General features: G+C 42.5%; 1 protein-coding gene across 3 annotated transcripts in view; it reads left to right on the top strand.

Moving 5' to 3' along the window:
- The window catches only part of LOC147105619 (copine-8), a 474,554-nt gene that overhangs the window by 398,515 nt on the left and 51,333 nt on the right, over positions 1–24,706 (top strand). For all 3 annotated transcript variants that reach the window (XM_086010162.1, XM_086010161.1, XM_086010163.1), the window contains one exon: positions 18,507–18,688. In XM_086010162.1, coding sequence (XP_085866288.1) covers positions 18,507–18,688 — 182 coding nt within the window. The remainder of the gene's footprint in view (positions 1–18,506; positions 18,689–24,706) is intronic.

Genomic DNA, 24,706 nt, shown 5'->3' with positions numbered 1-24,706 from the left:
GGTCAGTGGCTAGGTATTCTGCAGCAAGTATCTCACCTCCTGACTCCCCAAAGTCTTTCCACCATCTACAAGACACAAGTAAGGAGTGTGATGGAATACTCTCCACTTGCCTGGATGAGTGCAGCTCCAACAACACTCAAGAAGCTCGACACCCTGCAGGACAAAGCAGCCCGCTTGATTGGCACCCCATCCACCACCTTAAACATTCACTCCCTCCACCACCGGTGTACCCTGGCTGCAGTGTGTACCATCTACAAGACGCACTGCAGCAACTCGCGAAGCCTTCTTCAACAGCACCTCCCAAACCCGCGACCCCTTCCACCTAGAAGGACAAGAGCAGCAGGCGAATGGGAACACCACCACCTCCAAGTCACACACCATCCTGACTTAGAAGTATATCGCCGATCCTTCATCGTCGCTGGGTCAAAATCCTGGAACTCCCTACCTAACAGCACTGTGGGAGTACCTTCACCACGCAGACTGCAGCGATTCAAGAAGGCGGCTCACACCACCTCCTCAAGAGCAATTAGGGATAGATTATAAATGCTGGCCTTGCCAGCGATGCCCAGATCCAATAAACAAATAAAAAAAACCACCCAGGCGCATCCCCTTGTGCAAATACAAAGCTCAACTCTTTTTCCTACCGCTCCTATGTGGTGCAACCCCTGAGGCTTCAGCAGATGTAGAGGCAGGCTGCGCAGACCCCTGCTCTCACTGCCGAGACGTCCTCTTGGTTTTGGAACCCGTGAGGGCCCTGCCAAAGTCTGCTCAATCTGCACCCAGCTGCACGTCAAGTGAGGCGTCATTAAAGCAGGACGCAGCCTTTGATCATCCTGATTGCATACTGAGCTTTCTTCCTCTGTTGCTTCTAACTCCAAGCTCCTGCAAATACCATCCTCGGATTGGCTCATAAATACTGGAGTTGAGATTACATCATGTGGGTTCTCAACACGCCCGCTGCAGCGCAACCGATGCCAAACCTGGGAGTAAAATGATAATGAGGTGGTTGCATTAAAAAGCTACAGACAGACGCGCTGAACTTATTTCCGGGCTTCCCACGTGATTTAGGACCCCCCTACTCCCATCATATGTCAGAGTAAATATCGGGGCCATTTTGTTTGTGGCTTTCATTTTCATGTGCATTCAGAGCTGTCTCAGGCTAGTGTATTCATTCCAGCTTCAATACCATGAGGCTACTGAGCACTGTACATGCCTGTAGTTTCTCTTGTGTATAACTTGGGAGTTGAGAGGCTCCTGCAGTGACCTGAGGCTCAATACCTAAAACAAAGCAGCTTCCAGCCAGCATTCTAACATCTTGCTGCAATTGTACAGGGCCTTGGTGAGACCACATCTTGAGTATTGTGTGCAGTTTTGGTTGCCTTATCTGAGGAAGGATGTTCTTGCCATGGAGGGAGTGCAGTGAAGATTCACCAGGCTGATACCTGGGATGGCAGGAATGACGTATGAGGAGAGATTGGGTCGATTGGGCTTATACTCGCTGGAGTTTAGAAGAATGAGAGGGGATCTCATTGAAACTTATAAAATTCTAACAGGACTAGACAGACTAGATGTAGGAAGGATGTTCCCGATGGCCGGGGAGTCCAGAACCAGGGGTCACAGTCTAAGGATAAGGGGTAAGCCATTTAGGACAGAGATGAGGAGGAATTTCTTCACCCAGAGAGTGGTGAACCTGTGGAATTCTCTACCATAGAAGGCAGTAGAGGCCAATTCATTAAATATAAAGAGTTAGATATATTTCTTAAGGCTAAAGGGATCAAGGGGTATGGGGAGAAAGCAGGGACAGGGTACTGAGTTTGGATGATCAGCCATGATCTCATTGAATGGCGGAGCAGGCTCGAGGGGCCGAATGGCCTACTCCTGCTCCTATCTTCTATGTTTCTATGTGTTCCTTTTCTGCCATTGTTGGCCTGCAGGAACAGTGTGGTTGCACTGCCCCTGACCCAGAACAGGACACCAGTACAGCACCACAAAACATGCTGCATTGCTTTCATCAACATTTACAATTACCAGCACAACTATACACATTTAGGAGGTTGCAGTTACTGATCTTAAGGAGGTAGCACAGGGTGAGTCACATTGTAGAAGTGAGAAGGAGCAAGTGGTGGTGGCGGCAGAAGAAAAGCAGGAACATGCTCCCCGAATGGCCATATGGTGTCATCAATCCTGTTGTTTTTCAGTAATCAAGGAACTGGAAATTCTGGTTGTGTGGCCAGCACGTTAGCTGATACAACAATGCCAGCTTGGAATGAGCATGGACAGAAAAGTTAAGGGCAGCAGTCAATTTGTCTGCCACTGATAATGCTGTGCCAACTTGCAGGTTACAATTAAAAAGCCAATTGATTATCTTCAGAGAGACTTGGATTGATTGGGGTTGACAATGCAACTCTGCACATCAGTGCTGCATGCACTAGCACAGAAATGAGCTGCCCTCATCAAGTAACCAGCAATCAGCCTACATGCATAATTTTCTGGCACTATAGGGCTATCATTCACAGCATGCCAGCACTGGGGCCACATTATCAGGTACCAGAAGCCAGTGAAGGGCACGGTAGAGGCGCAGCAGGGGTCACAGCCAGCCAGAGGTAATGGGGACAAAGGACATTGGTTCAGCATTGGTTCTAAACGGGTGCTGCATGGACAGAGTGCTGCTCAGATACCCCAGCTGCATTACATAAGAACATAAGAAATAGGAGCAGGAGTAGGCCATTTGGCCCTTCAACAAGATCATGGCTGATCTTCTACCTCAACTCCACCTTCCCGCACTATCCCCGTATCCCTTAATTCCCTTCGTTCTCAAAAATTTATCGACCTTTGTCTTGAATGTACTCAACGACTGAGCATCCACAGCTCTCTGGGGTGGAGAATTCCAAAGATTCACCACCCTCTGAGTGAAGAAATTTCTCCTCATCTCAGTCCTAAATGGCCGACCCCTTATTCTGAGTCTGTGACGCCGTGTTCTAGATTCCCCAGCTAGGGGAAAAATTTCTCAGCATTAACCCTGTCAAGCCCCTTAAGAATTTTATATGTTTCAATTAGATCACCCCTCATTCTTCTAAACTTTAAGGGATATAGACCTAGTCTACTCAATCTCTCCTCATAGGGCAATCCCCTCATCCCATGGACCAGTCTAGCAAACCTTCAATGCACTCTCTCTAAGGCAAGTATGTCTTTCCTTAGGAAAGGAGACCAGAACTGTACACAGTACTTCAGGTGTGGTCTCACCAATGCCCTGTATAATTGTACTGTAGTAAGACTTCTTTACTCTTGTACTCTAATCCCTTTGTAACAAAAGCTAACATACCATTTGCTTGCTGTACCTGCATGTTAACTTTCTGTGATTCGTGTACAAGGATGCCCAGGTCCCTCTGAATGCAAACATTTCCCAATCTCTCTCCATTCAAAAATATTCTGCTTTTCTGTTTTTCCTACCAAAGTGGATAACTTCACACATCCCCACATTGTAATCCATTTGCCTTGTTCTTGCCCACTCAGTCAACCTGTCTATGTCTCTCTGCAGCCTCTTTGCGTCCTCCTCACAGCTTACTTTCCCACCTAACATTGTATCATCAGCAAACTTGGATACGTTACACTCAGTCCCTTTTTTATTTTGGCTGATCTCCAGGGCGGCCCCTTGTGGCGGCCCTTGGCATGGGCCGTGGCCACCATTGCACCGTCCAGCACCACATCTCGGTACCGGCATGCAGAGTGGGAGGGGCACTGAAATGCGTCAGCACCACATGGAGCGGCCGCTCCAGCGCTACCATGCTTTGCGCCCCACGCACCGCCCCGAGAGGAAGTGAAGCACCCAAGATAGCGCTCCACTTCCTTGCTGCCGCAGTAAACCCAATTTAGCAGCCGGGGCAGTACTCCCGCCCCGGGCACTAAATGTGAGGCGCTATTTCAGTTACCGCCCCCAAACGGGGTGTAACCGAATTTCGCCCCCCAAAGTTTTTGTTTACTGTCTTTGCCATTTCCTTATTGCCCATTATAATTTCACCTGTGTGTACCTCTAATGGGCCCACATTTACTTTCACTAATCTCTTCCTATTTACACACCTATAGAAAATTTACAATCTGTTTTTATGTCTCTTGCTAATTTACTCTCTCATTCTTTTTTCTCTTTCCTTATCAATTTCTTGGTCCTCCTTTGCTGAATTCTAAAATCCTCCCAATCCTCAGACTTACTACTCTCTTTGGCAACATTATAAGCCTTTTCTTTTGCTCTAATACTATCTTTAACTTTTATTGTTAGCCACGGTTGGACCACTTTTTCTGTGGGATTTTTGTACCTTAAAGGAATGTATATTTGTTGTAAATTATGTATTAATTCTTTAAATGCTAGCCATTGCTTATCTACCATCATACCTTTTAACGTAGTTTCCCAATCTACCTTAGACAACTCGTCCCTCATACCTATGTAATTTATTTAGATTTAAGACCCTAGTTTCAGATTTAACTAAATCACTTTCAAACTCAATATCAAATTCTATCATATTATGGTCCCTTTACTACAGGTTATTAATGAACCCTTTCTCATTGCACAATACTAGATCTAAAATAGTCTGTTCCTCAAGTTGGTTCCTCACATACTGATCTAGAAAACTATCTTGCTTACATTCCATGAATTCGTCCTCCACACTATTACTGCAAATTTGGTTTGCCCAGTCTATATGTAGGTTAAAGTCCCGCATGATTACTGTATTACCCTTGTTATATGCGCCTCTAATTTCCTGATTTATACTCTGCCCTACATTATAAGCCCCCAACAGCAGTTGTAAACAACCCCCACAAATGTTTTCTGCCTGTTGCTGTTTCTTAACTCCACCCAAACTGATTCTACTTCTTGATTTTCGGAGCTAAGATCCTTTCTCTCTACTGTCTTTATCCCATCCTTTATTATCAGGGCTACCCCTCCTCCTTTTCCATTTTGCCTATCTCTTCTAAAATGTAAGTATCCTGGAATATTTAGTTTCCAACCTTGGTCACTTTGCAACCACGTCTCCGTAATGGCTATTAGATCAAACCTATTAATATCTGTCTATGCTATTAATTCATCTATTTTGTTGTGAATGCTTTGCGCACTCAGATATAGTGCCTTTAGCTTTGACTTTTTTCTATTTTTCCCTGATGTCACCTTAGTCACTGATGCCCTATTACTTTTGTTACTCTCTCTGTCCCTTCCTGACCCACGCTGGTTATTTTTACCCAGAAATCTGCTCTGGAGCCTTGACATTTCCCTTGCTGCTTCTAAATTTACTCTTTCCTGAATCCTCCCAACCCCTTTTGTTATAGTGCCAGCTGCCTTATATACATTGAAGTAAGGGGCCTAATGAGTCTTATGCACAGCTCATGTGCAGGCTGCCAGCCCCCTTGATGCTTGTCATTCGCATTAGGGCATGTCATGCTGTTGTGGGTTCAGATCTCTGCTTGTTGATGTTTCTGGGGAGCAGGTGCTTAATATGATAAAAAATTGACCCTTAGTGTTAGGGGGGATTAAATACGTGGGGTTATGGGGATAGGGTGGGATATGTATTGGTGTAGGGGTGTAGGGGTGTAGGGGATCGGGTGGGATATGTGTCGGTGCAGGCTCGATGGGCCGAAATGGCCTCTATCTGCACTGTGGGGTTTCTGTGATTCTGTGATTCTGTGAATACAGAAGATGATCACCATTATATGAAGGGTAATGCATTTAGGAACATATAACAATAATTGTGTGCAAGAGAAAAAGGTCTTCACTGGCAGGGGCGGAAAAGGAAAAGGCTTTGGGAGTGACTATTGATAATAGATATGACAAATGATCCATGTAGAGCAGTTATTAATAAGATGAATTGGGTATTGAATTGCAAGTCAGAACAAATTACAGACATTGTACAAGCCCATTCGGAAGTATGGCATGCAGTGGTGGTCATCACATCTCAAGAGGGTAAATTAAGCTAAAACAGGATCAAACATACCAAGTTTTGTAGTCAATGCCAGGCGTTGGATTTTAAGATATAACCAATACTTAAGTTACAATAACAAGCACTTGGATTAGTGTTGATTTTCTATAAAATTTCCGTTGCTGGCCAGTTGGTGGCAATTAAACGCAACTCTGCACCAGCAATTAAGTTTTCGGATTTAGTGCATGTGCGGAAATCCCAAACTTGCGGTGGATTTCAAAGGTGGTATGACGGCGTACTCTCAGAGTATACCATCATACTCACCGCAAAAAAAAAGAGGATCAGTCCTGTAGGGATTACAGATAGTTTTTTATATTGTATTTCGTGCACATCTTGATAAGTGACAGGACTCCTGGATGAAAGTCTTCTGTAGATGTAAAGTGTGAACGACTAATCCATTAAGTTCAGTATTCCAGATTGAATTCTAGATGTTGGGAGAAATCTCTAGTATATATTTCACACCAAAGTCTCCTGGAGAGAGAGCTGTCAATCAACCAAGGTTTGAAACATAATGAGCAGTTTAGGATTCAGCAAAGGAGGACAAAGGGATTAATTAAGAAGGGGGAAAATAGAGCATGAGAGTAAGCTTGCAAGGAACATAAAAACTGACTGTAAAAGCTTCTATAGCTATGTGAAGAGAAAAAGATTGGTGAAGTCAAGCGTAGGTCCCTTGCAGTCAGAACCAGGGGAATTTATAATTGGGAACAAAGACATGGCAGACCAATTAAATACATACTTTGGTTCTGTCTTCACAAAGGAGGACACAAATAACCTCCCAGAGATGTCGGGGAATATAGGGTCTAATGAGAGGGAGGAACTGAATGATATCAGTATTTGTAGGGAAATGGTGTTAAGGAAATTGACGGGATTGAAGGCCGATAAATCCCCAGGGCCTGATAATCTACATCCTAGGGTACTTAAGGAAGTGGCCCTAGAAATAGTAGATGCATTGATGGTCATCTTCCAAAATTCTATAGATTCTGGAACAGTTCCCATGGATTGGAGGGTAGCTAATGTAACCCCACTATTCAAAAAAGATGGTAGAGAGAAAACGAGCCTGACATCGGTACTGGGGAAAATGCTAGAGTCCATTATAAAAGATGTAATAGCAGAGCACTTGAAAAACAGTGACAGGATCGGACAAAGTCAACATGGATTTACAAAAGGTAAATCATGCTTGACTAATCTACTGGAATTTTTTGAGGATGTAACTGGTACAATAGATAAGGGAGAACCAGTGGATGTGGTGTATTTGGACTTTCAGAAGGCTTTCGATAAGGTCCCGCATAAGAGATTAGCGTGTAAAGTTAAAGCACATGGGATTGGGGGCAAGGTACTGACTTGGATTGGGAACTGGCTGGCAGACAGGAAGCAAAGAGTTGGAATAAACGGCTCTTTTTCCGAGTGGCAGGCAGTGACTAGTGGGGTACCGCAGGGATCAGTGCTAGGACCCCAGCTATTCACAATATATATTAATGATCTAGACGAGGGAACTAGATGTAATATCTCCAAATTTGCAGATGACACAAAGCTGGGTGGGTGTGTGTGCTGTGAGGAGGATGCAGAGAAACTCCAGTATGATTTGGACAGGTTGGGTGATTGGGCAGATGTATGGCAGATGCAGTATAATGTGGATAAATGCGAGGTTATCCACTTTGGTGGCAAAAACAGGAAGGCAGATTATTATCTGAACGGCAATAGATTGGGAGAAGGGGAAGTGCAACGAGACCTGGGTGTCCTTGTGCACCAGTCGCTGAAGGTAAGCATGCAGGTGCAGCAGGTGGTTAAGAAGGCAAATGGTATGTTGGCCTTCGTAGCGAGAGGATTCGAGTACAGGAACAAGGATGTCTTGCTGCAGTTGTACAGGGCCTTGGTGAGACCACACCTTGAGTATTGTGTGCAGTTTTGGTCGCCTTATCTGAGGAAGGATGTTCTTGCCATGGAGGGAGTGCAGCGAAGATTCACCAGACTGATGCTTGGGATGGCAGGAATGACGTATGAGGAGAGATTGGGTCGATTGGGCTTATACGCGCTGGAGTTTAGAAGAATGAGAGGGGATCTCATTGAAACTTATAAAATTCTAACAGGACTAGACAGACTAGATGCAGGAAGGATGTTCCCGATGGCGTGGGAGTCCAGAACCAGGGGTCACAGTCTAAGGATAAGGGGTAAGCCATTTAGGACAGAGATGAGGAGGAATTTCTTCACCCAGAGAGTGGTGAACCTGTGGCATTCTCTACCACAGAAGGCAGTTGAGGCCAATTCATTAAATATATTCAAGAAGGAGTTAGATATATTTCTTAAGGCTAAAGGGATATGGGGAGAAGGCAGGGACCGGGTACTGAGTTTGGATGATCAGCCATGATCTCATTGAATGGCGGAGCAGGCTCGAGGGGCCAAATGGCCTACTCCTGCTCCTATCTTCTATGTTTCTATGAAGGGTCCTATCGCATAAAATGACTGATGCAGGTGTTCATTAATTGTCTGATAACCCAGGAATTGTTAATTAACACCTAAAATGCAGAAATGCTATTACCACATTTAAAATAAAAGGAGGAGAAATATTAAATAAACTACTCAAACCCAAGGAGCATAAAACCCCGGTCCAGACGGATTGCATCCACGCATTTTAAAAGAATCTAGGGGAGAGATAGCGGAGGCATTACTACACATAATTAATAAATCATTAGAAAAAGGTGCAATGCCAGATAGCTAACGTTATACCTATATTTAAGAAGGGAGATGGAACATGTCCAGAGAACACTGGACCAGTCAGCTAGTGGGTAGTTGGAAAAATAATAGAATCCCTACTAAAGGAAAAAATAGAAAAACATCTGGAAACCAAAAATATAATAACGAATAGTCAACATGGATTTTAAAAGGGAAAGTCTTGCTTGATCAACCTCATTGAATTCTATGAGGAGGTGACAGAGAAGAGAGTAGACAAGGGTAATGCAGTAAATGTAATATAGCTAGATTTCCAAAAGCCTTCGATAAGGTACCACATAATAGATTAATGAATAAGGTCAGAGCATGTGGAGTCATGGGACAATTAGCAGAATTAGCAGTTCTGATGAAGGGTCATTGACCTGAAACATTAACTCTGCTTGTCTCTCTACTGATGCTGCCTGACCTGCTGAGTATTTCCAGCATTTTCTGTTTTTATTTCAGATTTCCAGCATCCACAGTATTTTGCTTTTGTGTTGTTGTAACAGAATTAGCTTGCTGGCTGAAAGACAGAAAGCAGAGAGTTGGAGTAAAAGGTAGCTATTCAGAGTGGCAGAAGGTGGGAAGTGGGGTCTCACAAGGATCAGTGCTGGGATCACTGTTGTTCACAATTTATATTAACAATTTAGACTTTGGAATCAAAAGCACAATTTCTAAATTTGTGGACGACACCAAATCAGGAGGGACTGCAACAAATTATAAGAAGACATTAATAAAACTTGAAGAATGGACATATAATTGGCAAATTAATTTCATGATAGATATGTGTGAGTTAGTACGTTTTGGTAAAAAAAAATAAGCAGGTCACATATTACTTGGAAAATAAGAATCTAAATAGGATAGAGGAGTAAAGGGATCTGACAGTACAAATACACATATCACTAAACGTTGTGACGCAGGTCAATAAGACCGTAAATACCAAGGTTTATTTCTGGAGGAATAGAATTGAAAAGTAGAGAAGTTATGCCAAACTTGTATCAAACCTTGATTAGACCACACTTGGAGTACTGTGTACAGTTCTGGTCCCCATATTATAAAAAGGATATAGAGGTACTCGGGAGGATGCAAAAAAGATTTACAAGGATGATAGCAGAATTGAGGGGTGACCTAATAGAGGTCTTTAAAATCATGAAAGGTTTTGATAGAGTAGACAGAGAGAGGGCGTTTCCACTTGTGGGGAAGAGCAAAACTAGAATCCATCAATGTAAGCTAGTCACCAAGGGATCAAATAGGGAATTCAGAAGAAACTTCTTTACAAAGAGAGTGGTGAGAATGTGGAACTCGGTACCACATGGAGCAGTTGTGGTGAATAGTATACATCCAATTAAGGGGAAGCTAGATAAGCATATGAGGGAGAAGGGAATAGAGGGTTATGCTGATAGTTAGGTGAGGAAGGACGGGAGGAGGCTCGAGTGGAACATAAATACCGGCATGGACTGGTTGGGCTGAATGGCCTGTTTCTGTGCTGTATATTTTATGTAGTTCTATGTAAAACAAAGCCTTAGTATCCAAACTAATTTATAGACTAAACAACTTGACCTGGATTCTGACCTTCATTTTGAAATTTGGTCAGGACAGGCAGCTTCCATTTTAACTCTGACTATTTTTGAAACTCTGCTCGCGTGATAAAGACAAAATTTCCTCCATTTGGCACAGATGAAAACGTTGCTTATATCACATGGCTTCCCCTCTTGGGGGTGATCTTTTGGCCATAGCCATGAAGAGAAGAGGAAGTGTGGGTGCATCGTGGGTCTGATTTTTCAGTCCCCCAATGCCTGTTCAGTGCCAGCACCACCATTGGTGATCAGACAATAAATTAGCAGAGCATTGTCAAAATATGATGTTTTCCTTAGTTATCCACAGAATTATTACATATTGATGTTCCTTTCACATATATCATTAATATTGTGACAGGTGTCTCCACAGTGGAAAAAAAAATGTTTAAATTGACATACAAAAAGGCAGCACAATAATATTTAACAAAAAACAAAATACTGTAGAGGCTAGAATTTGAAATAAAAACAGAACATGCTGGAAACACTTAGCAGGTAAGGCAGCATCTGTAGAGAAAGGAAATAGGTTATGTTAAAGGTTATAAAAAGATTAGGTTCATCTGACGAAGGGTCCTAGACCTAAAACGTTCACCTAACCTTTTTCCTATTCCCCCAGATGCTGCATGACCTGCTGATCATTTTCAAATTAATATTTAATATAGGAAAGCAGTATTTCAGTACAGTAGATCAACCCATTTTCTAATTTTACAATTTAAAGAGTTCTAAAGATGTTATTATTAAGGGCTCTATCAAAAAGCTATTATATAAAACTGACATTCTGTACTCGGGTTTGACAGTGCATGCATGACAACGCATTGTTTCAGTTCACCTAACGTTTTGTGATCAAAATAAATTGCAATCTTATCAACCTCCCTTTGTGCTAGAAGGCATTGAAGAATGAACAGTTTCTATTGCACGTAACAAACTCAGGTCTCTGAGAAAATCAGCATTAGACTAGAAAAAAGTGTTACAGATATCCTTTCCTTTTATTTTGAAAAAAATCTGAGTCTTTTGCTGCCTTAGAGCTTTAGTGCCTATTATATTTACAGATCTGTACTGGAGCAAATAAAGGGACACAAATTTCATTCATCAACAAACAATTCACATGGTGTGAATGTCAATTCAAAGCACATGACACGTTGCTGCTAATAAATGTGGTCTATATATTTTGTTCCACTGGCAACAGTTCAACATAACTGACAATGCGAGAAAGAAACAAAGAACTTGCATTTCTACAGCACCTTTCACAACCTCAGAATGTCCCAAGATACTTCACAGCCAGTGAAGTATTTTCAAAATGTAGTCGCTGTTGTAATGTAGGGAAACGCAGCAGCCAAATTGTGCACAGCAAGGCACCACAAATAGCAATGAGATAAATGACCAGATAATCTCTCCTAGTAGTGTAGGTTGAGGGATAAATATAGGCTGGAATGTCCTCCCTGCTGTTCCTCAAATGATGCTACATGATCTTTTATGACCACCTGGGAGGGCAGATCAGGTCGTGATTTAACACCTCATCTAAAACAATGCCAGTGTCAGCCTGGACTATATGCTCAAGGCTCTGAGGTGAGGTTGGATTCCACAACCTTCTGACTCTGAGGTGAGGCTGACGCGTAAACACTGGAAGGGGACATTTGACCCTCTCTCAAATAACATGCAACTTATTTTCTGATGCAGCAATTCCAAGTCCATACTTGCGGTGCAGTAGAAAAAAAGCAGGTTTTTGTGAAGCTGGCATTAATATCAATGAACTTCAGAAAAATAAATTATGTACTAGTGGATCTTATTTTGGAAGATATTCTGCTTTATATAATGACCAGAATTAAATGATATGGGTAATGATTTTATCTTTTATTAAAAGATTTTATCCCCATTCCCACAGATGTGTAGTTCTTGTTGACGTTATCACTGCTGTACCACTGCCAGGGAAAGTTTTCCATTGACAAGTCTCCATTAACCAGCACCTGAACAGGTGGTCATTTGTGATCGTCCAGGTCTGGTTGACTGGCTCACTCTGGCCACAATGTCCAGGGTCAGAATCAAAGCATTTAAGCCTTGTGGATGATGGGGCGGGCAAAGGCCACTTTGTCATGTGTTGGTAGCAGTTTACTGGCATATGTAGAGCACCTGGAACCAGATTGGGGGGTGGGGGGGGGGTGGGTGCAAGAGCAGGGAGGGCACTGGGAAAAGGCATTGATACCAAAGGTGCCAGGAAGAGAAAACCGCACGGGTGCCTAAATTACACCCAGCTCTGCATGCAGGGAGAGGCTCAGGACCAGCCTATGCAAACATGGCAGAGGCCTAGGATCACATCATGAAAACAACAAGGAGTTCCGGGAACGAGCTGTGAGGGTTCATGGAATGGGGGCCGTGATTTTGCTGATCTCAGCAAGTCCGTGGCGGGCGACGTCGGTGGCGGCTCCTGACTCCGCTGCTGGCTCCATCCTGCTGTCCGAAATGGATTTCCCTTGATTGGGCTCGTTAAGCCCGCCCAGCGTGTTTCCTGGCCAATTGAGGAAGCGGGTCTGGTGACGTTATTTGATGACGCGTCATCAGCCAGCTTTCTTAAAAGGACCATGTCCAAATTGATTTGACATTTGTGCTGTCAGTGTTCTACAGCATTGAGTTGCTGCAAATACTGACAATCACTGCAACAGAGGTGCACGGCTGCACCCAGGCTCTCCCATGACACAGCACGCAGGGAGATCTTCTTCCCTTCCCATGGGCGGAAGAGACCTCCCCAGGAGATCAACACAGCCTGGTTGCACATTGCAGAGGAGGGCACAAGCAGGGATGTGGTCAGGAGGTCCTGGGTGCAGTGCCACAAATGTTTCAATGATCTCAGTAGATCACGAAACGTTAGTACAAAGCCACACTCAACCTCATCCTGCTGTGCCTCTCATCACATCCCCATCACTCTGCCTTCCTTACCCTACTCCTTCACATCCTTACTCACACCAACTTACCTTGGACCTCCACCCATCCCTCACTCTCTATCTATATTATCACATCCCCACCTCACTAGCCACCCCTCACACTCACCCTCATCCGAGTGCAATTATACCAACTAACAACACACAAGGATGGGCACTTAGGTGTTTTATGCAATGTCCATGTAAAGTTTCTGTTCATGTGCTGTCAAACATTAAAACCTTTATTTTCAACACTTTGCATTCTTGGATAGATTTTTGGAAGTGACTTAGTGAGTTGCAGTGAATGGTGAGACATAACTCCCACAATGGTGATGCGTGTGAAAGGAATGGTTTGGGCATTGTACGGATGCTTTATGGTGTTTGTGTGGGGTGGTGTCAACCTGGCGCATCACGTGGCAACCAGGGTGTACAGCGTCCAGTGAAGTAAATCCGGCCATGGTGAGGTCATCCCTGGCCTCCCAGGCAGCAATATCGTCGGGTGCTGATGCCCTCTCCTGTGCAGCATCAGTTGATTTCGGAGAAGGTTGGTGTTGTTATTGGTGTTGCTGGTGCTGCTGGTGTTGGGGCTGATGGTGGTGGGATTCTGAGGACCAAGGTGAGAGAGTATAAAGGGCACCCATGCTGATGGAATAGATGGCAGGTGAAATAGAGATGACAGAAGCAATCTATCAATGGTGAGAGAGGTAATGAGGTCAGACTGGATGGAGACTTGTGTAAAGACTTGCAGCATCCTGAATCTGTTGTGGAAATGCAATGAGGAAGAGCTTGTGGCTGAGGGAAGATATCTCTGTGGGTGCTTTTACTTGATATTTCAAGCTGTCAACTCATCAGCTGATTCAATGATCACTGACCTCCCACCTTAGCTTCACAGACATGGTCTAGCAACAGTGTGAAACCCGTGGGCGAGCTGTCAAATTCAAAAGGTAAGTTTAAAACCATTGTTAAGTGGCTGTAAATGAGCCACTAATCATTTAAATTGGCTCCCCCGCCACTGCCTGTCGGGTCTGCTCAGAGCTGGCAGACCTGGCATCAGGAAAGGCAAGTGTGCGCGATTTGACAGCGGGTTCCTGACCCAGTGTCAATCAATTCACATTTTACTGCCAACCCGCCACGACTCCTGTCCACTGAGCATTGGCAAAGTTCCGGCCATAAATTCTGCTCGGACTGGAAGGAGGCTAGTCAGCACGTGCAACTGATGCAGAAAACCTCAACGGGGGGCCTAATTTGACATGCATTCACAGATGCCAGAAAATCTGGCAGTGAGGGACAGGGAACTTGTGCACCTGCAGAGGCCCAATAAAAATAGGTAAAAAAGTCCCAGATTACTAAGCCAAGTCCCAGGGCCCCAAAGAAAAGAGTGGTCTATGATGAGAGAAATTATGGAAGAGATTTCTCACCATGGGTAAGATTGATTGATCTTAGTTATATTTTGCTAAATTGATTGTTATTTTTAGCTTTATAGCTTTATATGGTAGGGGCTCTGTGTAACCAAAACAGCCACTCAAAATGCTTGTAAAAACATTTTTGAGCGATTTTATTGGCTTTTTTTTTGCAATGGTGGTCTGATTGGTAACTTTTGCTTATTTGTTTAGTGAATGAAAGTAGTGGAGTTCCAAGATTGTGGTTGACTGCTAGAAAATTAAAGGAAACCATGTTGGAGCCCAATCATGTTTGGTTATGTCCATCATGGAGACAATTCTATGTTGGTCAGGAGACTGGTGACAAACCTGAACAATGTTAACTAAAAGCTCATGATACAGATCACCGAGATCACTGAGAAGATCCTTCAAGTCCAAAAGTAGTGATTCAGTTGAGTTTTCAATGATTGGAAAGACAGGCACAGATCCGGGCGGTATGATTAAGGCACTCATCACGTTGACCTCGATCAGACACAGGATAGCATTTTCATTAAAATGTGTGGAGAGGTAGGGTCGATTTTCTCTTTTTCTCTTATACACTGACTCAGGTTCAGACTAGTTCTGTCTCCACCAATACCGTAGTTTCTCAAAATAGGCCTGAGGATGATTGATGACCTTCTGAAATAGGGGCATTTGGCATTCAGTTAGCTGATCTCAACTGGGGTGATCATAGAGGTGTTACAACTAGTCTTTGGGCTAAGAAGTTGCTCAGAGTCCCCACTCTTGATTCCTATCTGGCGACCCACACTCTAAATGTGCATTTACGGACTTCGGGTGTTGACAGGATTGAGCTAGGCTGAGATTTCTACCTCCCCATGGTCAACTGTCCTGCCAATACTTGTTGTCAAGTACATGAATAATGGCCACATTGGTGAGGTAAGTGAGGGTGACCAGTGCTGTGGAACTGTATCCCAACAAGGAGTCACTTGTTTAGGAGAAAAGAAAAAAAGAATCAGCACAATTGTGGTGAAGATTTCAGTAAAACCTGTTAGGTAAGTACCACCCAACAACATTAGCTGGGTATTCACATTGCCAGCAACCCAAAAGTCTGAAACCTTGGATTTTAAAAAAAAGTGCCAGTATCCCCACCCCAATAAACCAAGGGGTAAAAATTGGGTGGGGGCGCCCCGAAAAAGTTAGCACCCCCGCAGCCGATTTTCCCAGGTAGCACCCCGAGAGGGAGGAGGGGCGCCCACTGGAAGCGACCCTCGTCCCTCTTGGGGCACTGCGAGCCAAAATCGCGGCACTATGTACCACAGTGCATGGTGTTGCGGCATGTCGCACCGCGGCACTGCAGGCCTTCCTCCCCTTATTAAAGGGGAGGGGCCTGGAGCAGCGCGTCCCGGCGCCCAGCTGGGCCACCAGGGATCGGGAGTGCCAGCAAACGAGCCCGGCACTTGGAGTGCCAGGCTCACAGAGAGCAGCTGGCACCCCGTGGGTGGGGAGGCTTCATGGGGGCCGGGGACAGCAACGGGAGCAGGTGCTGGCAGGTGGCCAGCAACAAAAATGGCCGCCCGCCACCTCCCCTTTAACTAGCGCCACCCTGGCCGCGGGTAGGCCCCCCCGACCCCGGCGGACATAGCGTCCAGCGGTAAGTCGGGGGGCGCCACCCAATATTACAGCCAGGGTGCGAGCGGGGCGCTGCGCACGGCAATTACGTCATCACTGAATTTCACGGGAGGTGTTAACAGCACCGCGCCCAGGAGCTAGTTGATTTGCTAACTGGAGGCGCAAATCAACCGAATTTAGCCCTCCAAATGTTTTATTGTTAGAAAATTATGAACTGATCAAAAAATAAAAGTTAATTATGAATCACTATTTTTCTTTGGGAAATACAGAAATATACTCAGCAAATTAAATAGGTTACAGGTTTTTTCCAAAAAAGTGTACTTACCTTGTCAGTTGTTATTCTGTTTACCTAATTAGAATCAGATGAAATCTGGTTTTAATTGCTCTAGTGATTTTAACTACAACTGCTCCGAGAGTACATCTATCTGTGTGCAACCTACTATGTCTGGCATTTAGAGGAGCAAACCCTGGTGAAATTCTCTACTCAACGTCTGCGTTTAAAAACTGTTTGCACTGAACAAAGAAAAGGAAAATAGAATTTGCTAGCATAAATGTTTGAGAATATTATACTCAGTGTAGATTTTAATAAACTGGGGCCTCCAAAGGATTAAGAGCTTTATAAAAGCACTTAATTAATACTCTTCTTTTGCATAAATGCCCTTGTGTATTCAGGAAGTCAAAAGGTGCTTGATAGAAACTAATTAAATTGTTTCAGTTGACTCGTGCTGTTATTAAAGTCTGTTTCACTGAGAAGTTACTTTACATATAATGTGGGTACTGGAATAGAAATAGTTTGCATTTAACAATGGATGCCTTGCAGTTGCAATGGGCTAAATTTTCCACCTGTTCACTATGAATGGGTGAAAAATCTAATCTTATGTTGAAGTAAAAGGATAAAATATTTGTGTGATAGAAGTGGGTCTCTATCCTACATCATACAAAAAGATAAAGTACAGCAATATTTTATATGAATTCTTAGTTAAGCTAAGGCACTGGGAAGTTAAAATAGAGCTTTGTCATTTTTTTATTCCATTCATGGAATGTGGGCAAGGTGGCAAGGCCAGAATTCATTGCCCGTCCCTAGCTGCCCTAAGAAGGTATTGGTGGTTCTTCGTTTTGAACCGCTGCAGTCTTTGTGGTGCTTTTAGGTAGGGTGTTATTCTTTGTAGCAGTTTGATACAACTGAGTGACTTTCTAGGCTACTTCAGAGGGAAGTTAAGAGTCAACCACATTGGTGTGAGACTGGAGTTACATGTGGGCGAGACCGAGTAAGGAAGGCAGGTTTCCTTCCCCAAGGACATTAGTGAACCAGTTGGGTTTTTACAACAGTTCGACAGCTTCATGATCAATTTTACTGATACCAGCTATTTATTTCCAGATTTTTAAAACTGAATTCAAATTTTCCAACTGTCATGGTGGGATTTGAACTTGCGTTCTTTGGAATATTAGTCCAGGTCTTTGCATTTTTAAAAGAAGTAAATTGATTTCTGAGTCATAAAGGGAGAATACACAAAGAACTGTCTGGAATCCAAATCTAATAAGTCAACCGATGTTTGACTTGGGTCATTATTTGTTGAAGTTGTTCAGATTCATTTTGCCTCTGGTTTGTTGCTGCAGGAAATAATTCAATTTGAAATATTTCTTATTGTTTATCCTGAAGCTCCACAAGCAGCTGTAGCCTATAGCTACTTCAAGTAATAGAGTAATGCAGTTCACACAGAGAGAGGATCAAATTAAGTTATCCAAATTCTCAGTGATCATACCATGAATTTTGTAATGGTGCAGTAGAAAATCACAGTACGAGTGTCAATGTCATTATTCTCTGTGTAATATGCAATGTTGCTTTACGTTCACTTTTAATTTTTTTTTTAACTTTAAGACCTAACCTGCAGTGGGATAATGTAATGGTATATGATCTTCACAATGCATACTGAAAATATTTCGAGGTCTGTAGAATTAACAGCAGAGAAGGAGGCCATTCGGACCATCGTGTCTCTGTCGATTCTCTGAAAATTATTTATTTAATCTAAATTTCCTTGTCCTTTTCAATTTTTCTTCTGAAATATTTATCCATTTTCCTTTTAAAAGCCTTTATGGATTCTGCTTCCACCATTGTCCTTGTCCTAACAATCCTCTGTGTAAAAAAATTAAATTAAATTAAAAAAACAATCTAACCTCTTCATTCCTTTTGTAATTAGCTTATTTCTGCTCTCTCTGCTAAATTTATCTGCAGCTGATATATTGACACAAAAATGTTGGCAAGTTTAATACAGCTAGACTTTCAATATTACTTTTTGTCTGATCTGCATTTTTGTTCGTTATATTTTCAAATTATTTTTATTACAGGTCACCCTGCTCAACCAACCTCTCTCCATTACATGAACCCTTATCAACTTAATACTTATGCCATGGCACTGAAAGCCGTAGGAGAAATCATTCAGGACTATGACAGTGACAAGATGTTCCCAGCATTAGGATTTGGTGCCAAGTTGCCTCCAGATGGAAGAATTTCACATGAATTTGCTTTGGTGAGATGATTTTTTTTGCAAATATTTTCTCAATCACCAAAATTATGTTGATGACTATTAACAAATCATTTGGCCTTAACTGTTGTTTTGTAAGTTTTACAGGTTTTCTGCTAGTTAATGAATCATTCAATTGGTCACACAATTATTTGTGGTGGCAGAAATTAAGGATTTATATCAGACACACAAAGCTAACAATAGTTGCCTATATTGATTGAAAATCGCCAGTGTGAAAAATAAGACCGTAACCCATTGAATTAACTATCTTGTACTGATTTGATTTGTAAGTGTAAAGCATTTGCAGTTGTTAGAGCTTACTTGCTCAAAGAGGCCACAGCAATAACTGGTGTAGGAAATGTCACATCAGTACGGTAGGAGGAGCTTTTAACCCATGCTATACCAAACCTGGATGTGTTTCCTGATGGAAAGGGGGCGATTTTCATCTTCACCACCTGGATGATGACCTCCCAGAGTGGATCACTCACCCAATCTAGAATCCTCCCATTTTTTCAACCAATTGAAATCAATGGGCTGAAAGTCGGGCGGGTTCTATAATGGGCCGCTGCATTACCACCCAGGCAGTGAAGTGGCAAATTATACCCAAAATGTGGAAATGTAGAAACATGCTGAACCCTGATGAGTGGAATCCCCACTAAATTAAAGATTACTAATAGAGCAACCAACATGATCCAGAGGTGTCCAGTGTTACTTATGATAAAGTTAGCCATCTCTTGAGATTCAAGCAGCCTACAGTACGCTACTTTTAAATTGACAAGACTAAGTGAAAGCCTATAGTGTAGATCACCACGTATGTTGAAAAGGGTAGGGGGTCGCCATTAAGGTGAAAAAATCAGCCTTAACAGGGTGGTAACGACCTCAAAATGGAGTCAGTAGAGTTACTGCCCCGTTAATGCCAATGCTGTGCCTGCTGCCACTTATATAGGGGCCTACCAATGGGTGGTTGAAGCATCCGCCTGTTTCAGGCAGTAGGCCTCTTTTAATATGCAAATTATGATGTATATAAGACCCCGATTGCCATTTTAAGTCAGAACTGGTCAGCGTGTGCGCTGTGTACTCTCTGATCAGATTTACTGGTGATACAGCCGAACAGGGTAAGCTTTAAATTGTTTCCATGGAGCCAAGAGAAGCAGCAGAGCTTCTACGGGCCGCACAAAAATAATCTGGGCCACTGCCACCCTGGGCTAGCCCACCCATGATCGTGACCCCAACACCGCCCCCACCGGACTTACCTTACTGCCACCCTGGGCTACCTCTGCCCATGATCATGACCACCCCCCCCAACATTTAGCATACTGACAGCCAGACAGCTGCTGAGCCAGACAATATTGCGCTGGCCTGAATCCGGCGAGCTGCATCAGGACGCCTGTTTGGGGCGGGCTGCTCGCTGGTTTTATTTAAATGAGGCTGCCGGAATAGTCGGGCTGCTGGTGCACTGCACCGGTCGGCCATCCAAAAGTTAAAATGGACACCAAGGACAGATTTCAACATAAGGCAGTTAACAGTAATTTGATGACATCAAGCTTAAGTTTTAAAGGCCTATAGATTGCAGAAGGCAGGAAATACCAGTAGAATTGAGAGGTTAGGAAAAACGAGGGAAGAATGACTGTCAGCCATTTACCAATGAGGGATATGTGCCAATATGCAGTGTGTAACGAATAGGTATAGGAGTAGGCCATTCAGCCCCTTCAAGGCCAGTGTATCTTTCCTGAGGTTTGGTGTCCAAAACTGAACGTGGTATTCTAGTTGGGGTCTGACCAAGGTTCTGTACAGCTGAAACAGCTCTTCCTCACTTTTTTATTCCAACCAATTGAGATAAAGGTCAACATTGCATTAGCCTTTTTGTACCTGTGCTTTCTGTATCTGGACTCCTATATCCCTTCTCTTATCCACAGCTCCCAGTCTTCCATCATTCCATCATTAAGAAATTATTCTGACTTGTCTTTCTTTGATCCAAAGTGGATGACCTCACACTTCCCCACATTAAACTTCCATCAGTCACAGTTTTCCCCACTCACTCAGTCTGTCTATGTTCCTTTGTAGCTTCCTACTCCCATATACACAACTTACTGTGCCTTCAGTGTCACCTACAAACCTATTTCAATATATATATATATTTGGTGAAAAGCTAAGGCCCCAGTACGAAACCCTGGGGAACATCACTTCCCAACCAATCAGAGAATGTTCCCTTTAGTCCTACTCACGGTTTCCTGCCTCCCAACCAATTACCAACCCATGTCACAAGGTTACCTCCAATGCCGTATGCTTTCATTTTTGCCAATAATTTCTTGTGCGGAAATGTGTTCTGGAAGTCCATATAGACAACATCCATAGACACTCTCCCATCCACCATGCTAGTGACCTCCTCAAAAAATTCAACTAGATTAATCAGACATTATCCACCCTTCACAAATCCATGCTGACTTTCTTTGATCAGCTGATACTTATCCAAGTGCTCCCCACAAATTATGTTAAACTGATAGATCTGTAGTTCCCTGGTTTATTCCTCCCTCCTGTCTTAAATAATGGAATGACACTTGCAATTTTCCAATTCAAAGGCACAATTCCTGAATTTAGAGAACTTTGCAAAATTATGACTAACACATCTGCAATATCCTCACCCATTTCTTTATGGTGGAATGCGTCAGGTCCTGGAGCTTTGTCTATCTTAAGTCCCATTATTTTTTCAATTACCATTTTTTAAAAACTTATATTAAATCCACTAAATTTTCTTTTCCCTTGACTTATTTTTAGGTTCCCTTGTACTGCTGGTACTTTGTCCTCTTTCTCCACTGTAAAAACAGATACAAAGTACTCATTTAACAAGTCTGCCATTCCTTATTGTTCATGACTGTCTTGCCTGCATCTGTCTTTAATGGGCCGACATTCCACTTTACCACTCTCTGTCTCTTAATATATTTATAAAAACTTTTGTTGTTAGCTTTGATATCCCTTGTAAGTTTTATTCATTTTTTTTGCACCTCTTATTACTTTCTTTGTCTCCATTTGTTACTTTTTAGAGCTCTCCCAGTCTGCTGGATTTCCACTTTTCCTTGCATTTGTGCAAATCTTTTCTTTTAGCTTGATACTGTCTCTTACCTCATGTGTTGACCATGATTGCTTAACTACACAAATGGCACCTTTGCCTTTTAGAGGTATGTACTGGTTTTACATCATACCACATACATCTTTGAATGCTTCCTAACACTTATATCCTACATAGAACAAATGCAGGAGGTAATAATATTACACGTGCAATTTGTAAATCATTACGATAAATCAGACTAACGGAACATATCAGAGCAATTTTTCCAAATTGAGCATGAAGGTTAAATTCCAACACAAATGACAAAATTAAATTATTCTTCAACATTATGATTATCAATTTAATTGCTGGGCTTGAAATTCATAGAAGTCAGTAGCCCCAGGTTACCAAAATATTAATAAAGCTACTCGGAAGCCTAATTGGTTGTTTCTTTATTAGGGAAGTGAATGTGTTCTGCTCTACCTGCTTAAAACACACAGTCACCTGCTGGGGAATGTGAGAGTTTCACTACACGATCAACAAGCCGAGAAGTTGAATTGTTCTGAAATTTGTCACTCTTCAGGAGGTCATTCCTGAAATCTGAAAGTATCCCCACTTAGTGTATAAAGACTGAAAGAAGTCTAGTCTTGAGCTGCTGGAAATTTTTACTAAGCTGCTGAATTTGATAACTACATAACCTAAAAGAGTACCAACAAGGGTAACTTTTTAGCTTCTGAATATTGGGAGTACTTTTTCTAAATAATTGTCATTGCCGGAAGTTTTCTTTCCATTACGATCCTTCATTTCAGTCTAGCTAACCTATTTGTTATTCTCTGAGTGGCCAAGGTGTGCTTGTATCTGTCTTCATTCACAGCATTTGCAGCCATCTTGGTCTTTGAAACAGGGGCAGCATTAGGATCATTCAATTGCAGGGGACCCCAAGCCAGTCAAGGAGCCCCAAGGAGAGCCAGTGATAAGTTTACCTAGTAAAATGTAGGGGTCCCAAACCAAACCTTTGCACGGATCCCCCGCAAGGAAAAGGCCACTCCTACTTTAAAATTAGCTATCTTCTAAGTAGTCATTACCTGTCTGTCACAATCAACTTTGTCTCCGATAGTCAGGCTTGGTCAGTTCTGAAACAAAAACAGATCATTTGTTGATAGAAGCCATTTAAATGATCCGCTATGAGTCATGGCTCCCACCACTTTACAGGGTTGACTGCCACCATCTTGAGATTTAGTGTTAAAATTCATTGAATCGTCTTTTACCCAAATAAACTTTAATTTAACAGGGAGTCTAGTAACTAATCTTTTTGTCAACAAAGCTAAAATATGAAAACGCATACCCACACTGAAAGTAACTGTTGAAATTCACTACTTTAACAATTGTCTCTTGGAACCTCATGCCTTCAACTTCAATTTCATTCAGCAGGTTGCAGTTCTGGTGCTACTGCTGTAAAACAGTCAATCTTTTGCAGCAATACAGCATTTATTGTCTTTTATGGAATTGAAGGGGTAAATATGGTTTTATTTATGAAGTGGCCAATGTGAATTTAATTTTTCATGTACTTGTATCACTTCCTAGTGCTACAAATTCACACTAACTCCCCAACTCATTATTCAGATGAGTTTTATTTAGGACTGAGACAGTAGTACCATGTATAACTGCATGGGGCCTCTGGAGTTTGACCTTATTTACAATGACAGATTTACAGATTAATAAGCATGGAAATGTGACAAATATATGACCATATACCTGGAATAAAGAGAGATTCTTGTTATAACGTCTTGTAATGTCAGATATATTCAGATTAAAATAACATACTAGAAGCAGGGGTTAGCTAGATAGTTAAGATTTTTCAGATGAAAGCATTTGAATTGAACATTCTATGGAGGATATCATTTATATTATTGTGGAGCATCCATTTAACATGATTAACTTTAGCAGAACCAGTGCTTACTTTGCTGAAAATGACTGCATGTAACTTGTAACTGGAGCTAAAAGTGGAGATTTTGGACTGCTTTAATATAAACATTTATCCCCTTGTCTCCTGCCCCAGCTCCCAAGTCAAATACATTGTGGCGTGATGGTGGCATTCTGTTGTACAAAATTACTGTACTATTTCCCAAGAAACTTTGGGGTGGGTCAAGCTCACAAGACAAATAGGGCTCATCCAGAGAAAAGCCTACAGTCACACCCCAAACCACAGCCTTCATTACGATACGCAGAAGTCCATTCCATGCATGGATCATTCTTTGCGTCAAGAACTTCCTGACATTAGCCCTAAATTTGAACTCTGCCTCTTGTCCTGTAATTACTGTTTAATTGTGGAGTATTGTTCTGAATTTACCTTTCACTATGAAGACAATTTGTAAGTAGACATCTGTCTTAGTCAGTACATTAGAAATTCAAAAGTATCTGCACTTGTGCAGCAGGAAGTAAAGCCCCATTTATACCGTCATCCCTGGAGAGTTCAAGTCAGCATTCTTTAACGTATTAGCATGAGGGTTTAACTTTACAGAACAAGAAAATTCCAGGGGCCATTAAAATGTAAATAACAGTTTGAGGAAGAAAAATAAAATACGTTACAATACCTCTAAGCTTCAGTACCTAATATTCAAGCCCAAAATTTGGAACGGCTCATTCCGTTGGCGTATGTATGACGGAGAGGGCCGTAAGTCTGCTGATGGGCGAAGATAATGACCCCATCCCAAATTACAGGAGTGGCGTAATTACATAGCTGGGGTTTGCTGCTGGTGTTTGCAAGACTACTTGAGCAGTGCCTGCCCTAATTTGTCCTTCAAAGGCAGAGCAGTCCCAGAGCTGCTCCAAAATCCATTCTCGGCTGAAGAACACAGAAGGAAAAAAAGTCTTTGCCTCCAAAGAAAGAAATTTACCGAGAGAAGAAAGATAATCACTCCCCTCTAGGATCGATTACCTTCCTTCATAGAGCTCTAGAGGGCTTTTCAAAAGGCATC

This window comes from Somniosus microcephalus, chromosome 17 (assembly GCF_052327205.1).
Source record: "Somniosus microcephalus isolate GS21.2 chromosome 17, FLI_Smic_1.0, whole genome shotgun sequence".
In the NCBI taxonomy this organism is placed as follows: Eukaryota; Metazoa; Chordata; class Chondrichthyes; order Squaliformes; family Somniosidae; genus Somniosus; species Somniosus microcephalus.
This window is presented reverse-complemented; position numbering and strand designations above follow the sequence as displayed.